Source organism: Odontesthes bonariensis, chromosome 17 (assembly GCF_027942865.1).
Source record: "Odontesthes bonariensis isolate fOdoBon6 chromosome 17, fOdoBon6.hap1, whole genome shotgun sequence".
NCBI lineage: Eukaryota > Metazoa > Chordata > Actinopteri > Atheriniformes > Atherinopsidae > Odontesthes > Odontesthes bonariensis.
Genome location: NC_134522.1, coordinates 14,703,931 through 14,721,368, shown reverse-complemented (window position 1 = coordinate 14,721,368; position 17,438 = coordinate 14,703,931). Strand labels below are relative to the sequence as shown.

General features: G+C 40.6%; 2 protein-coding genes across 3 annotated transcripts; one reads left to right on the top strand and one right to left on the bottom strand.

Annotated features, from left to right (window-relative positions):
* Positions 1–625: 625 nt before the first annotated feature.
* On the top strand, positions 626–15,090 carry c17h14orf180 (chromosome 17 C14orf180 homolog). 2 transcript variants are annotated; one of them, XM_075448906.1, is made up of 10 exons: positions 626–1,064; positions 1,769–1,799; positions 4,975–5,061; positions 6,544–6,664; positions 9,021–9,051; positions 9,153–9,261; positions 11,863–12,026; positions 12,189–12,321; positions 12,868–12,894; positions 13,298–15,090. In XM_075448906.1, the coding sequence occupies exons 1-10, from the start codon at positions 912–914 to the stop codon at positions 13,501–13,503; spliced, it is 1,062 nt and encodes a 353-aa protein (XP_075305021.1). In that variant the 5' UTR covers positions 626–911; the 3' UTR covers positions 13,504–15,090. The 2 variants fall into 2 exon arrangements, with proteins under 2 accessions (XP_075305021.1, XP_075305022.1); XM_075448907.1 differs by lacking the exon at positions 12,868–12,894 and having other exon boundaries at positions 627–1,064.
* On the bottom strand, positions 14,597–17,340 carry tmem179ab (transmembrane protein 179a, genome duplicate B). The gene is made up of 4 exons (XM_075448908.1): positions 16,974–17,340; positions 16,377–16,514; positions 16,220–16,298; positions 14,597–16,142 (listed from the first exon to the last, which is right to left on the bottom strand). Exons 1-4 carry the CDS (start codon positions 17,273–17,275, stop codon positions 15,969–15,971), a joined length of 693 nt encoding a protein of 230 aa, XP_075305023.1. The 5' UTR covers positions 17,276–17,340; the 3' UTR covers positions 14,597–15,968.
* Positions 17,341–17,438: the final 98 nt, after the last annotated feature.

Below are 17,438 nucleotides of genomic sequence, written 5' to 3'. Positions count from 1 at the left end.
GTGTGAAGGGAAGCGTGCAAACATCCTAATGAGGCAGCTTTCTTGAACAAATATTTGACATCCTTTTTTGGATCTTGTTTTTCCTCTAACACACAGATACAGTAAAGTTGCTTTTTTTTTTTTTTTAATGATACTGTGTTTGCATCTGCTGTGTGGTTTGCTTCATTCACTTTATAGAGGCTTGGTTCTGCTGTGATGATGTGAAGCACACTCACACCGCATATGTACTTGGTGCTTAAATCTTATGCACTCCTCATGTCTTAATCATAAGCAGGGCAGCAAGACTTTAAATCATTCTTTGTGTCGTGTAGATTTTTATAATTACTGCTCCGTGTAAGCACAGTAAAAGAAAACACAGTTGCAATATAACTTGATTTTTCTGAATAGCTCATTTAGATGTACATAATAGAACATGTGCCACTATCTTTGCTTTTCATCGTCAAAACATTCATCTTTGCAATTTTCCTGTACTAGGATTGGCGAGAGGCTCCACATGCTGGCGGAGCAACTGTACAGGATCAGAGCAGAGATTGGCCCAGAACTCTGCCACTCAGACAGCAAATACTCCCTGACTTCCTCTGTCCTCCTTTCCTGGTGCAGCCTGAGAGGAGGGAGGGGAATGGATCTTTTCTGTGTGAGTCGCAGGCGCTCCCTCAGCCTGCTCCCCACCACCTGTCCTTGATTTACTGTGCACAGACGAGACTGAGAGGAAGCTACGCTGCTCACTCTTCCTCTGCCACCTTTCTGTCTGTGTTTACATGAGCAGCTGCAGCCTTTTTTTTTTAAACATTCACTCCAGGGCTGTTTCAGTCTACCTGTGGTGTTTCAGAGGAGTGGTGAGGGGGGTAACGTTTGTCCTCGGCCAGTGGAGCTCTAATGGGAGGCAGCGCTGACTCTGGCTGGGACTTGGGATGCTGAACGGAGGGAGGGAGGGCCTGTTTGAGCTGGGACAGCAGCTCCAGCAGCAGGGGGAGTACCAGGCCGCCCTCCACTGCTTCCTCAGCTGTCTGTTGGGACTGACCCATGTGCAGAGCTTCACCTCTCTGCCCAACTGCTTACACCAGGTGAGCCAGATGGGGACTGGACAAACACAACCACACACACTTTCTTTGTTTTCCACATGTACAATTGTGAGTCCACATGTTCATTACACACATCCACAAAATGTGTTCTATCGTGTATTTGCACAGCTGTACAGACACATTTGCATCACTTCCTCTGTAGAGCATCATATATCATCACACACCACAGCACAGAGGACACATTCAACCTTGATATCTCTCACACCAATGTCAAATCTAACAGCACAGTCCATCATGTGTCTCTGTGTTGACACTAGAAGATGACTCCTGTCCCGCCAGAACTGATGGTGTACACACTTCTAAATAAGATGTGGAACGCAGGGCTAATGTACAATGATACAGTCTCCCCTCTTGTGTGTTCAGCTATTTATGAGATGAGGCGCTGTGCAGCCAGGGCAACGTTTAAACAGATTACATGCTAGTGTGGCTGTTACAAAAGCAGAGCTAAAATTTCAATATTCTGTTTTACTGCGTGAAGGAATGTCCCTGATGTCAAAACATTGCCTCTGCTCCAGAACTTTGGAACATGAGGATGATGCTGACCAGAACCGTGGTGATGCGGGGAGAGCTGTATTATTTGTTTTGGTAGCTTATGACATCATGCACACGCACACCTGGGAATGATGTTGTAGATTAATCATTTATCACATAACAATGTCTGTTGGTTGTCTTTCTGTGCTTTACAGATCGCTGAACTCTTCATCACTGAAAAGAATTGTATCCTTTTCCAACAAAATCAGAATAAGTCCTTTTTTGTTCCCCATCTCACATCCGACACTTACTTCCCCTCTCATTTCAGCTCTTAACAAGCAGCTAACTATAGAACAAGCTAGTTGACCGCGTGAGGCGAACATGTAAAGATTGTCAGTGGAACCAGGCATACCAAATTCCAGCACAATGGATGATGTAGACCATTTATGGAAAAAAATGTAAACTGAGGGGGATGAGCTGAGGTCTTTCAGCGAGTTCATAATAGCACATGTGTCCCAGAATGCCACATGTTTTGTGTGTCACCCAGGCTGTGTCTCTGTCTCTTAAGAGGATTTGTGGGCTCTTATCTCTACACAACAGAGTGGGAGAGCACTAATTAACCTGTATCTGCACTGAGTGGCCAATGTGTAGCCACTTCCCTGCCACTATAAACCATAGCAGTATAGGACGCGGAGATAATAGAAAGGTGTTACGTTTCAGGATATATTACCCCCACAGCACCTCTCCCCGTCACTGAGACACTCCAGCATTTAAGACATCGCCAGCTCAGGTTATCTACCTCAGCAAGGCTTTACCTCTCACTGTCCATTTTCCAAAATAGGTCCATTTGCTGAGCTTCGCTTCATCAGTAACCATCGCAGTCTTTCCTTGACCATGACAGGGTTAAGTCTTTAGGTGTACAATACAGAGTTACATAAGGTCATTCACAGTAATGTGTCATTTCATGTCAAATTGGGGTGTTTTATTGTGTGATGTTCTTTTATTTTTAGCATAACATTCCAGCCCATACAAGCATAGCCACATCATGTGTTGTTTATTAGAGTGGAAGAATGTGATATTATATAATGAGCATCTCAACTCAGAAGAAATTTGCTTCTAGTCACAACATTAATATTGTTGTACTCTTGTTGAAGCTGTATTATATGCATAGATTGAAAGTATTTGGTGGAACAGTATTTTCAGTTCTTTTTGTATTTCTCCTGAGCATCACAGCCACTGAAGCAGTAATGTTGTGGTACTTTTGCCACCATCCTCTGGGGAAAAGGTGAAGGGTCAGCCTGCTCAATCTGGGAGCAAGATGTGGGAACTTTGTAGTTTCACACAAATATTTTACAAGAGCAGAAATAGTAGCACATCTACTCACATCTTGTCTTGTATAGTCTGACCAAACGGAAACAAAGCTGAATTTGCTTGTTCAAAGCAGCCTAATTCCATGTTACTGTGCAAGCTATTCTACAGAGAAATCTATTGTATTAAGTGTAGTTGATGGTGATTGTGGATATGTAATGGCCACTTAGGGTTTGACGTATTGCTATCAGTGCTGGCAGTATCCACAATAGACCTTTGTCCAAAGTCAAAAGCACTTTTGGCTCCTGAGTGGTCACTGATATGGGTTTCTTGGAAAGAATACTGGCTTACACATAAAGAATTTAATCTCAAACAAAGAGAAACGACTGATTTGAAACCATGAATTAATGGATGGATATCTTGTATTTCAATTTGAAAGTAGACATGCAGCAAAGTAATATTAGATCTAAGCTAATGTTTATAAGTATCACATTTGTTCAGCTTTAATCCCATTATTCATAACTGTATTATGCTACAGGAGATTCCAAATTCCTGCAGGCTTGATGTCATTGTGTACTTCGAGACGTTATGTCAGTGCACTCCACAGTCTTGTGGCACGTCTGATCGGATGGGCCTTTGAAGCTGCCAGTGTTAATGCAAGTTCTTGGCGAGTTTTGGAGTGCTGTCCAATTACCAGTTCAGCAGAGGTTGTGTGTGTGTGTAGACGAGTAGAGCGGAGGTCGTTCCCAGGGGGTGGTGTGTGAGGTTCCTGTTGTTGCATTGTTGTGGGTCAGGCTTACTAAAAATAGCAGGCAGAAGTAGCACTCTGACCTTTGGTGATGGCTGTTCCCCTTATCCTCCCTCACAGATGCTCCACGTCATATTTGCCCTATTTCCAGCTGCCAGGTGACTCCCAAGAGTTGGAGCAGGAATAACGCATTTTTAATCATCCTAAAATACCGGAGAGCTCAAAACTTTAAGACAGAAAAGAGCGAAAATGAAATTTTCCAAGGGACTTTTGTTCATAAAAGTACTAAGTTGTCATTGCAGGTGGCTCTGTTGTTTCTTACTGTACTATAAATTACATTTTTCCCATACCCCTAGCTGTTCAGCTTTCATCTCTCACCATACTTCCTTGTGTTTTGGTGTTTTGTTTTACTTACGTTACTTTAAAATGCGTACATATATTTTTAAGGATTGTTCTATTCTTATCTTTCATAGCTGTTCTTTTGTTTTGTGAAGGATCACATGTGCTGTAGAATTTTATCTGTACTGTATGTTGGATTTCCTGGCAGATACAGAGCTCGATTTTCATGTTCTGTTAGTAATGTACGTTCCTGACATTGTTCCTCAGGAACAGAATGAGGGAAACTAGCTGTTCTGGTTTTCAAGTGAACTTTCCATCAATAATGAAAACCTATTTTACTTCTTACTAACTTCAAGAGAAGTCAATTAAGTTTTTATTTTTTTTCAAACTATAACTTACAGGTAGTTTCACCGCAGTGATGAAAAATGAAATGCTAAAGACACATGAGAAATCCGATTTTAAGTAGGACATTTAACAGGCACAGCTGTGTTTATTTTAAGCTCTCCATCCCATTGGTCATTAAATTCACCTGACAAGCTTCGATGGTGTCTTTTTACAGTGACAAGAACACTAAGTGCGCAGAATGCTTTCACAATGCGAGCTATTTTTAGGATGCTTTAAATAGAATATGTTCATGGAAACAAAAATCTACCATTCACATCTATCAAAAGGGATTTGTAATAAACATAGAATAGAATACAGCATCTAGCTTTAAAATAAGAATATGATGCATTAGAAGTGTAATCTGATACACTATGTTGTGAAATTCAGTATCTGACAAAAGGTAGCAACATCAAAACAATGACGCATCAGTGTATGAGGTCTTTGGTGCAAAGTCCAAACCTCAAGATCCACATTGTGCTTTTGATAACTTCATGTTCTGTTTGCCCTCAGGGGCTGTTCTCAAGAGGGGAAGAAAAACAAAACAAACAGGAAAAACAGAAAAAAACGTGAGAGCTGTTTTTGACTTCGACAACTGACTAATCCTGTCGACAACTGAGACAGATCCTTCACCCATATAAACAGATGGGAAGGCTCTCCAGTTCATCCAGGCTGAAAAGATGTTCTATGAAGTGGCTCTGATCGAGCTCACGGCTCTTCAGGGGAGTGCAGGCAAGTACTTTTTTCCAAATATACTATCAGTAAAAACTTCTGGGAATCTGAGTGCAAGCCCACAGTGTGTATTGAACAGTACTGCACTTTGACTTCCAAAGTGTATTTGGTTTATTTTCCCTATATTTTCCTGGAAGCTTTATTTCTTAGTAAGACACATAATTTGGCTGTGCTGACATGTAAAATTAAGACAGTGATCATTTTTCACTCTCAGTGAGTTGTTTCAAATTAACTGAAGAGGTAGTGTAGAGTCTTTCAGTCATAAGTCAGCTGAACATATGTGTATATACACATATATTTCAGTATAAAATAATTCTGACTTTTGAGTGTTAACTGATTCAGAAAGACTAAGGAGAGTGTGCTTGCAATGATACAGCTTGAATCAACTTAAAAATGTCTCAGTTCAGTCTCAAATTGAATAGTTATTTAAACAAAAGCTCCTTTGTTCATAAGAATCATATGAATGATAAGGATCCAGTTTTTTTTAGTTTTGGTACAAAAGAGTTATTGAGGCTGAAGCTATTTCAGTGGCTGGCGGGGTTTTTTTCGTGGGCAGCTCCACAGAATGTCTTGCAACAAACAAACCTGCCATAAATAAATGGAGGCTTAAAGTGTGTGTTTTTGTAGAAAATCAACTCCTTTAAAAAGACATTCCATTTTACCCTGCTCCATCTTTGTTTACCGTATATTTGGTGGAGCCTTGTGAGAGTGTTCACAGCAAGGCTGCTCATTCATCACCTGCTGCTGCTGCTGCTCCAGACGTCTGCCTGTTCCTCTCTGTCTGCTGCTGAGGCAGCAGCGCAGTGTTGCGTGGGCACTGGAAGAGATCAGGGACAGACAGAGTAGAAGACAAATGGCCACATTTTCTCGTTAGGAGCTATGTGTCACGACAGAATACTGAAGCCCCTGATTCAGCACTGAATCAGACTGAATGGCGGACTTGTGCGGCAGCACTACATTTACCAATTATAAGCTTTCATTTCCTCCCCAGTGTCCTTCTAAAATGAGCCCTTTTTCCATATTTACCCCCTAACTGCTAACATAATCTTCCCTTTGTGGGTTTTGTAATGCAAACTAAAGACTTCGCTCCTTTCTTGTGTGACTGATAACAAGTCAAGTTCACATCCCCTGCCACTATCGTATGTGTTTAGTTTGCTCAGTGTGTACTCTACATTCTGTTTTTGCTTCTCAGTGCTTCGTGGGCGTGGCAAAATGTGTTGTTTGACTCCCTTATCTGCTCTCCCCTGCCCTTATCTCTCCTCTCTTGTCTCCAGTCCTCAGTTGGCTCCTCTTTACGATTCGCGCAGCAGTGGCAGACAGGCTGATAGCCAGATACTCAGGCATTTTGAGTTTTTTTTTTTTGGTAGTGCTGGAGAAGTAGCAAAGAATAGTGGGAGGAAATAATAGATTGGGTGGCAACGAGAACGACTGTGCTTCTTTGGAAAGCTGACTGTGATTCTATGCCCTGTGTCTGTGTAACAGGGCCTCAGGAGGAGGCCACACTGGGCTCCGCAGGATGGACAATCCCCGAAGAACTTTCAGAGCAGGCCTCCCAGGCACAACACCTTGAACGGCTGGCCCAGCTCTGCATCATGAGCAAACAGTAGGTAAAACTGTGTCCTGTTGAAGCTTCCACTGGGAAGTGATAAATGGAGTGTTGCACAAAAAATTTGTTCTGATTCATATCTAACAAATACATTGATATATTTGCACTCACTGCATAGGTACAGACAGTATTTGGATAATTTTTTCATAATAGTAATCCTTAGATCAATGTTTTTTTCTGTAAATTCACTGAAATGTGTGGCTTGCAAAGAGAAATTTGTATTGAAATTTAAAAAAACTTACTTAAATAATAAATCAGCTATGATTCTTATCATATTCCTATGAATTGAATTCCAATTGGCTTGAATTGGACTTTATTATTTAAGTGCCTTGAGATGACATTTGTTGTATTTGGCGCTGTATAAATAAAAATTAATTGAATTGAATTGAATAAATATAAAATTAAACAATTTCTATATTTGCATATGTAATCATTGCATAGTTTAGTAATATTAGTCTTCATAATCTTTCTACCCTTTCAAATTTTCTTTGAAAAAATGTATTTGCGCATTTCTTTCTGCAGTATAAAGTTTTGACATGATAAACCCCAACTGTGAGACTTTTTAGCATGACTTGAATTTCCTATTTGATGTTGGATCTGGTGTCTCCTGTTGCAGGGGTACTTTGTTAAGGCCACAGCATACACCCATTTTATGTGCCTATATTGTCATTGTTAGGATCAGGCCATTCAACCTGATTGCTAGAAAGGATGACAGAGGGTGGAATGCTTGCTCAGCAGAGGACTTCAAGTGGCCCGGCTTCATTAATGCAAGGAGCATACAGTAGTTAAACTTAGATGAGATGGTACTGATTGAGCATGGCTGTATCCAGAGGCTTGGGTTTCTAGCTAAAAAAGTTCCAGCTGAAATTTGATCCTGCAGTTTTCTTTTCTTGCAGTTTTGATAAAACCAACTTGTAAAGCAGGGGTCTTCAACGTTTTTCAGGCCAGGGACCCCCAAACTTATGGAGAGTTGGAGCAGGGACCCCCCTACTATTTACATGGCATACAATTGTGTTTTATATTTAACGGGGCCTAGTGCCGTGTATAAACATAGCTACTCTGTTATTGTACATTCAATACTAAGCTATTCAAATAATACACAGGTTAATATATTCATGTTTTTATTTTAAACATGTGCAAGGTGCCACTGCCATTTATAAACAAACATCTTGCAAACAACACTGAGCTATTCAAATAATCCAGAGATTTTAACTTTAAACATGCATGTAGATGGGACAATGAATCCTCAAACCATCTGTGGATGGCACATGTTTGCACACAATTTGTGAGAAAAAACTGTTTGAAAAAAAAAAAAAAAGTTTTTTTTTTTTTATTTTTTATTTTTAAATCGTCTAATCAACCAAAGATTTCGCGACCCCCCTGCAGTACCTCCACGGACCCCCTGGGGGTCGCGGACCCCCTGTTGAAGACCTCTGTTGTAAAGAATATATAACTTGTACGAAATGATCAGGAACCTAAAACTGGCTTTGTCAATAGTAAATCAAAAGTGCTCCAAAGCCCTCTATGCCTCCACGGTAAGACTGAGCCTAAGAACTTCCTCCCTATGGACAGGCATTTGAAAAACTTCCTGAAAGTCACAGGAAGTCCTTCGGGCCGGTGAAGGATTTTTCTGTCTTTGCTGATCAGATGTCCAAGAAAGACTTTCTAAAGAAGCGCAAGCCGACACCTGGCTATTACTAATTGAAGGGAAGTGTAGGTTTGGAACAGCAAAGCTGACATCTGTCACACTAACCTGAGCTTGCTCTACATCTACAGGCACATGCGTGAGTGTGAAGCCAATGAATGTCCTTCGCTGGCTTTTCAGGGTAGATATAACTGGAACAGCTGGCAGTTCTTCAATGAAACACATCACGTTTACCTAGCTTAGCACTCAACAGAGAAGCGGTGGAGGGGCATGAGTCAGTAAACCAACCTGTAAGCGCCATACCTTTTGTAATTCACCCTGGAAGATAGACAGAAATAGAAGGTACACTTCCACCATGAGGTGCCTGTGTGCCTGCAGCTCTGTTGTCTGTGTCCACCCACAACACACGTGTGTTTAGATTTGTCAAGCTGGCGTGCTCCAAACACTGAAACTGATATGTGCAACTGACAGGAAAACACTGGCGTATTCATCTTGATTTTGATAAAGCACTGTTATCATACTGTATATGGAAAAATTTTCTTGTGTGCAGATAGACGTGCAGATAGATTTAATTTGATAGCTCCAAGCCAGTTTCTCAGCGTTCATTTGAACGGCGTTTGTTTTCAGCAGGTGCAAACATTTGTAGCTCAGACAAAACACTCTTACTTCACTTGTCTAATGGAGCCATTTTGCTTATTTTCCTTTCAGACCTCATCTTGCCCTTGAATACAGTGGTAAGGTATGTGGTTTTCATCATTTCATCATTGCTTTTTATTCCTATGCATATTTTAGAACAAAGCCAATACAAGTGAGCTTTACATGCATTTTTGCATCACTTAGGCTACAAAGATTCACCAGAGGGCCTTTGGTAACGACCATCCAATTACAGCCAGAAGCTTGGAGCTCATGGCAACCGTTTATGCTGAGATTGGCAAGACTGAATATTCAGGTAAATACTCATCGCGAATGCTTCAGAGCAGCAAAGCAAACACAACTGTTATTCTGTAGAAATGTTACAATGTGCAAAGTGAAGAAGTACTGTATGCAGATTATTATCCAGTGAAAAACAAACATGGCTGTGTGATTCCATAAAACCTCAGTGGAAAAATCCTCTGAGAAGTATAGAGGAGTCGCTCAGCCACGAAAACCAAAGAGTGCAGTGTAGATGAGACGCAAGGCACTTAAGTAAGCATGTTAAACCATGAAAATGTTAAATTAATAATCACTTGCATTCGTGTTGGATACAGTAATAGTTTTATGCAGCACAAAAGGAGAAAAGAAGCTTTGTGACAGTTTGAGGCCATGGTTCTGTTGTGCAGTAAGTATGCTTGGCTTGCACTTACAGCACTTCCGAACTCTGCATTTCTGTGAGGACTGCTGCGCTGTAAAAAAAAAAGCAATACGTAGAAACCAGCCTCGCTGTTGAGTCAGCTCTCAGAGGCAGCGGTGCTGAACACGAGCAGCAGCTACATACATCAGTAAAGACAGCAGTCTAGACATGAATAAGGAAAACTTTACAACATCCCCTCTTATTGACCTCAGAAAGCATTAAACATGTTTGGTGAAAAGCTAAAAGTCAAACACAAGAGAGGGAATTAATTTGTCGTTGCAAATTGGATCACACAGTAGTCTGTGTGTACTTTTGTGTGACCTTTCTTTTTGTATTGTACACAGCAGAATCCTCTTTGGCCTCTTTGGCCTACAGTTTATTCCTTTAACAGAGGCATGTTTAAGTGTTTACTGCTCTTGTCCCCCAAATGCCTTTCACCATAAACTGGGTCACTCACCCTCCCTCTGCTGATAATCTATTTGTGTGTATTTGTAAACTGAATTAGACGTATTTGAATCTGGACTTGTATTTACATGTGTATGTGTGGGTTTATTTGTAATATTTTCAATTATATGAGAGTCCCTAAATATGTGAAACTTGATTTAAATTTTATTCATTTATACTTCCCTCCCATTTCAAGTAAGATCACTAATGTGAGTCTTAAAAAGAACTTGATGACCCCCAAAAACTACAGATATAGATCAAATAGAGCAAAAGAAAAAATTCCCACTGACATCAGACGTCCTTATAAGAACACATTGAGCTTAGGGCCACAAGATCATTTACAGCAGATAAAACAAAGATACAGAAACTCTGAGCCAATATGATGTGATATGATTACATGCGATTATATATGCAGAAAATAACTAGGTTGTGAAAATCCAGGTTCATGAATTACTCATGAAATACAAACTAACCATTGCTTTACCAAACATTTTCACATTATTAGCTTATGCCATTCAACCATATACTAGGTTTTCATTTAGTTTTAATCACACAAATAAGTGCCTGTCACTCTGTCTGTCTGTCTGTCTGTCTGTCTGTCTGTCTGTCTGTCTGTCTGTCTATATAAACTATTTTATTTGAACATTACTAAGACTAGCAAAAGTAATTTCATCAGGCACTCTTGGCAGACCAAGCATGCAGAATAACTTCAAATGAGTTAACTGGATGTTTTTGCGTCACTGTTTGTGACTTCAATCTGTTCTACCATGCCAGGTGCAGTCAGAGTTAACCCTTACATCCCGTGAAAGTCATTGACATTTGATAGCGGTGAAGGCTTCCTAATTGACACTCTATTGACCTTTGGTGATGATTTTCCTGATGCGATGCAAATGGCACAAAAATGATTATATCTAAGCATTTTAAATTTTTGTACAGATGTTACACGTTTTTGTATATTGATGCTTTCTATGGTCAAGTGAGTCCTGCATCTAGTGAAATTGACTTTAGAATCCCCAATATGTGTCAAAGTAAGGAAAGTTTCGGGGACTTTTGAATACCATGTCTATTTACATTTTCTGTGGCACTGTTGTCAACTGGGGATTATGTCATGACACTTCTTCCACTGAAACACTAGAATAGCATAGGAATAATACAATTTGAATTTACTTACTCAGAATGAATAGATTGGTTTGTCCAAACCCACATCAGAACCCATCTAGACCAGCATAGATCAGCTAACGGGTTGTGGAGGTTGTAAAGCCGTAAAGAGTACCTAAGCTGTTGTGTCAGTGGCTGAGTTAATGTCAACAAGACAAAAAGCTCACTGAGCACACTGACAAATATTTGGAAGAGTAAATGTAAGAGCAGAAATTGGTTTATTATAAACACGACAATTCTTGATCCTCTAGTCATTTTAATATAAGTTTCAGTACATTTTGTAAATTATGGCTGTAAGGTATATTATAGCTTGATAGATGTTTCCCTCCTCATAATAATGTTGTAAAAACCCTATAAGACAATCTTCCTGCTTTCTAAAACATTAATCAAGGATTAATCACAGATTCATTAATGTCAGATAGGTTGTTTCTGCACTATATACAAAGTTGTTGAAGATCACGAGCAAGTAAGGGTTAAAACACTGGCATCTTTTCTTTGACACATTTGCATGTTTCACTTTGTTTAACATCAGCTCACCATCTGTTTGACTGCAGACTGCAATGTGATGCCGATCTAGATCTCTGCTCATGTACTTTGTGGTCATGGTTCTCTTGTTAGACTCTCTGGGCCAGTGTGTGTCAGCACTGTCCAAACGCTTCGCTGCTGCAGAATCCCTTAGAGATACAGTTAATTGCCTTCCTCATTCCCATCGAGAGAAACACTCAGAGGTACGCCACAGAAAGGATACACACCACCAACAGGAGGACACAACAAAACCTAAGGTAGGGAGAGCAACGCTTGCAGGTATCTTTAGCAGTGTTGTTATGAATGCAAAGCAGCTTAGTTGTAAAAGATCTGTGCCTTCCTGGTGTTTGCTGCTGGTTTTTAAAGTGTCCTCTGAAGCTTGCAATGAATATACTTAACTTGAATTAAATCTAATATAGGTTACCAGTGGCAAAGTCCCTACCTCCATCTTAAAGAGGCCGAATCCCAGCTACAGGTCAGACACAGATCCCAACCACAGACGGAAAGGCGAGCGCAGGGTTCGATTCAGGGAGCCAGAGACCACGGTACATGGTAAGAACACGTGAGAAAAGACCTGCTCAGTCACATATGGTCACATCTTGTTTCCAACCAAAACAACATGATGCCATCTTCACAGTGCGAGTTCAGTCACTTCACACCACACATATTTTCTACTGTGTGTCTATGCCAGCTCCACGCTTGTAGAAAAATCAGTAAGTGGATGCATTTTTGCAGTCAAAATATGAATATAGCGTTTACTTAATTTGTTTTACATCCTTCCTCAAAATTTGTGTTGCTGAAACTTGAATTGAATATGGTTTGCACCTCACATTAAAGAGAAAACACAATAGTATTTAAGCATCCTAAAATTGCATTGTAAACTGTTAGACTTCAGTCTTTCTGAACAAAGGGAACCGTGACAGTCCAAACATGAGAAACTTTACTCTTTACCATTAACTAAGCATGCAAATGAGGCTCCATGGGGTCTGTTCCATACTGATAGTGAAGTGTGGCAACGCAAGGCTGGTTTGTAGCTTCTGTACATCACAGCAGTTGGCTCCTATTGACTCGCTGGCCTCTTCTCTGTTGGCTTCACAGACATTCCTTACTGTGACTGTTTAGGTGGTAAGTCCGCCTGAAAGAATTACCGTTAATGTGCATGAAAGAGAATCAACCCCACTGCATAATTGAGTAGCAAAGAGCCTGTTGGGTCTAACTTAGTGTGGAAAACAAGCTTTAAAAAGAAAGATTTAGTTAGTTGTTAGTGAACTGTTGCTTGTGATTAACTTTTGCAGTGCATAGTTTAGCCAATCACTATCACTCCCATTTTAACAGTTTTTGAAACACAGAAATTAGTTTGTGACAACACTTCACGAAAATAACTGTAAATATAAAGTGTTTAATCACACAAAATATGTCAACTGTCTGTCAAATACAAAACGAAAAAGAGGTCTGTTCGTTTGACGATTTAAATACTCATTTACAAATCAAAGCGGCTCTCAACTGCTCCCATATTTTTTTCCTACAGCCTATGAGACAACGCCGTCCCGCCCCCACCTCGCCCTCTTCACCTGCCTATTCCTGCTGATGTCATGCCTGGGCGTGGCCATGTACTGCACAGACCGGCGGCGGCCACAGCGAATGTGCGAGGAGCTGGAGGCCGCTTTGGCTGTCTACCTGCTGCATATGAAGCAGCTTCTCTGGGGCTGCTGGATATGGCTGACCATGCAGTGACTGTGACAGACCACAGGTGGAAACATGGAGCCTCATTTCTGTTATTTTTCAGATCCTTCTTTTTTCCTATCTTTGAAGGTGCCCAGGCCTACAAACACCTCAGCCATTTGGTAAGGCTTTGTAAACAGAGCCTTGCAAAACTCCCACAGTGAAAAAGGGAAAATGTGTAATCCCAGAAATATGTAGCTTCCATGTATGTATGTATATATGTACTAAAGGTGGAGGGCATGCCACTGAATATTTAAGTTGTGATGACATTTTGCACACTTGCAATGTTGATGCTCACATATAATGCTAACATAATCACCATAACCACATGAGTTTTCAGTTCATGTCACAGTCTAATGCCTGTGGGTGAATGTTTCCATGGAATGCAAATACTTATTTTGTTACAATACATGATTTGTGTATATCTGATATTACACCGGAATTAATGTGTATATATGGCTCAATATACTAAGGACTATCACTATCAGTATTTAGCCTCGTAATTGCACATCAATGAATGTAAAGATGTTGCGAAAAGGTTTGGATTGACACAGTGCACATCTGAAAGGAGAAGTACTGACTGTTCAATAATGATCAGTGAGAAAGCAAACACAGGGCTGCATCACTTCACAGTACCAGGTTGAATGACTTAAAGGTGTAAAACCTCTCCTTCTTACCAGACTGTCTGGTCGTCTAGGTGGACGGGCGATTCTTAGTTCCACTGAGGAAAAAATCTGCAGCACAATATTATCTGTTGTTGAAGAGAATATACTCAAACTGAATGAATGCTAATGCATTTAACAGCTTCTCCTCTTTGTAACTGCTTGAATCACTGCAAAAAGCCCATTACCCTACATGTCATATATTCTTCTATATTGTATGTCTGCATCTGCGCAAAAATCCTACTTTTTCGTGATTTGAAATTTTTTAACTTTTTGTTACCTGTAGCATTTCTATTCAAACAATATTCAGGTTTTAATTGTGATGTCAAATTCCCATCTGGCTTTGGACCAGTACATGGATGGGTGTAGGCTCAAAAAATATTTGCAACACATTGGAAAAGAGAAACAACTGCTGTATTTGAGAAATATAACAGGACCAGATATTGTTTGTTATTGTATGAGTCCCTTTATCAAATGCAGCAAATGAAATCCAAACAGCCAAACCAAGACACAAATGAGTTAAAGGAATCAAAGGGCACAGTGATGCAAATCCCCATTACCTCTCATTATGAGCAATAACACACATCATATGTAGTTTCCATCAAAACTTTGCTCTCTGTACAGGTGTCAGGGAGCTCAAAATGAAAAGGGTTGGATTGTGGAGATCTCATATTTGAATATCAAAGCAATATAAGGCTGATAATGCCTGTATAGAGGACAGAAACACTTGCGACTCTGTATTGTCAAACTAAATTGTCATTAGCAATAAAACAATACCCAGTAGACTCATCTCCTGTATGTGCACACTTAGCTGCTTTTCACTGTTGTTCAAACGTTTATGGTTACTTTGAAAGAAGTGCCTTTATGGAGGGTTTTCTTAGTTCCTACCGTTTTATTATTTCAGTTGTTTTGAATAAAACTGTCATTGCCTATCAAAGTCAAGCAGCTGACTTGCTTTCTTCCTGACAATAAGCAATTGTGGGATGTGACATCACAGCATGAGAAATGCATGCAGCAATATCTGTATGTCACAGTAGTAGAGTAGGCTATATTGTTTTGTAGCTTATAAAGTGTGAAGGAGAAGCCTGAGTCACTAGATGGCACATGGAGAAGAAACTGTTTCTTTTATCTTACATAGAATGCTAAAAGCATGTTTGGAACAGCTGCTGAATACACTAATGTTCTGCAATGCAATTTGTCATTTTCTATAAAACCCTTTTTGTAGCTGCTGTGTAGATACACTACAAAAGCACGCATTATTCTACTTTTCTGCACCATGCAAATAATTCTCACTTCACCAAGATGTAGGGCGCATCCCAGCAGAAGCTTACCTTTGGAATAAATTTATTGGTGTAGACAAATAAAATAACATCCTTTACATCTAAAAACCACAGTATTAAACTGTCATGCATTAGGTTCATTCAGAGGTTTTACAAACACGACATGATTTAATGGCCAAACTGTCCAAATAATTAATACTGTGTCGCAAAATACAAGCAACGTATGAGTTTTAATACTATCAAAATTTTCTGGGGCTTGTGTGTCTTCAAATGAGATGCACACAGTAGATGAATTAATTCAATCAAGCAGGTCTCTTCAAAGATTAACAACCATCAGTAGATTTTTTAACGAGGGTCTGTTAAATCTGGAGAACAAAGTTGAAATCCTCCATTTGATTCAATCCAAGATTATTGGGAGCAGAAGCCAATTGACTTTGATTGTCTACACAGGCAAACATTGGTGTTTCTCATGGCAGGCAAGAGGATTGCAGGGTTGAGTGTGAGTATGTATTTGTGTTTGTGCAGCCTATAGTTTCTATATCAGGCCGGTCTTGAGGTCAGAGGGGCGGCGTGAGGAGCGGCCAAGCAGCAATTCCTTCTCGTGGATCAGGGTGTCCAGCAGGTCCTCTTGTCTGTAATTGTGGTAGACCTTCAGGAAAGCCATTACTGAGATCCCAAGCCAGGTGAGCCAAGCAGCCCACAGGCCAAACTAAAAGACGAACATTGTCATATTAGCACTGAGATTTTATCAGAATGTCCAGATGGTGATATTACCAAAATCATTACCTGAGCTATGGCAAACTGGTCATAGAAAGCAGAGTTGTCCAGGCCAAGTTCTAGATCTGTGTCCTGCATGTCTTCACAGCTTAAAAGAAAAGTTGCACTAAGTATGGCTATGACATGGTAATGCCTGAAAAGTAAAGTTACAGTGCTCTTGGCTCACCTGCTAGGCATGGCACCTCCCTCAGTGACGGAGTCGCACCAAATCTTGAAACCAACACTGACGATGGTGCTGGACAGGAAGACTATGAACACCACCAGGGAGCTGATCAGCAGGTTGAGGAAGGCATTAAAAATGGAGCTGCGGGGAGATGGAACAAAAATGTAAAAACTGATGAAAAAAAACATTTAAACTCAAACGACTGTAGCATTTAGGCCAATGAAACAGAAGCACAGTGCTGCCCCACAGTATGATTTATAGTGATCAGTCAAATATAGAAATTATGATAAAGGTTGCATTCGTGTCACAATATATTGCATGTTAATCTGAGGTAATGACGGATATTGAAACCAGACAGAGCGTAGCTAGATTTGTTGGAGGATGACGTGACATCTTCTGCAGCTACCACCAATAACAACGAACCCATCATACATGCAGGTTATGATTCTGACGGATTTTTGCGCACGGATTGGGGCGTGGGAGGAACAGGGAAAAAAGCACATCTGCAAATAAACCGTTAAAGCTAAGTGGCACATCCTGCTCCATTCGGCGTTTTATGGATTTTCTATTTAATTGTCTTGAAAGTGATCGTTCACTCACTCGTCGTGTCCTTTGCACAAAAAGAACAGCAGCCTCCATGCCTGCACTGCGGACAGGATGAGGGATGCTATCCCGACAAAAGTGATGAAGCTGCAGGAAGACTCGGGTCCCCACTCTTCCACGATGAAGCGCTGCTTCGACACAGTGATGTTCTCATTTTGCCACATGCCACGCGTGAAAAGCAGGCATTTCCCTCTGAAATCCTCCGTGTTTTCTGACAGAGGCACCACGGCGATAAAACCGAACACAAAAGCTAAAAAATATAGGATGCACTGGCCGAAAATTAAATTATCGAGGGCCATTTTTCTGTCTCCTCTGCGCTGCTTTCTGCGTCCCGAAGAAACTGCAGCTGCGCAGTGGAGCCAGAGATGAGCAGAGGCGCAGCATCCGAGAACGCACTGTGCTGCACAGTAATGAGCAGGCGGAGGCCTTCAGGGCTCTCCATCTAATCTACATCCAAGCCGT

Coding starts and splice junctions, on each gene's coding strand:
- c17h14orf180 (XM_075448906.1), top strand. CDS start 912: ATGCTGAACGGAGGGAGGGAGGGCCTGTTTGAGCTGGGACAGCAGCTC. Junction 9,262..11,862: donor TGGCAAGACTGAATATTCAG/GTAAATACTCAT, acceptor TTCTCTTGTTAG/ACTCTCTGGGCCAGTGTGTG. Junction 12,895..13,297: donor TTACTGTGACTGTTTAGGTG/GTAAGTCCGCCT, acceptor TTTTTCCTACAG/CCTATGAGACAACGCCGTCC.
- tmem179ab (XM_075448908.1), bottom strand. CDS start 17,275: ATGGCCCTCGATAATTTAATTTTCGGCCAGTGCATCCTATATTTTTTA. Junction 16,515..16,973: donor TTGTGCAAAGGACACGACGA/GTGAGTGAACGA, acceptor ATCTCCCCGCAG/CTCCATTTTTAATGCCTTCC. Junction 16,299..16,376: donor GGAGGTGCCATGCCTAGCAG/GTGAGCCAAGAG, acceptor TTTTCTTTTAAG/CTGTGAAGACATGCAGGACA.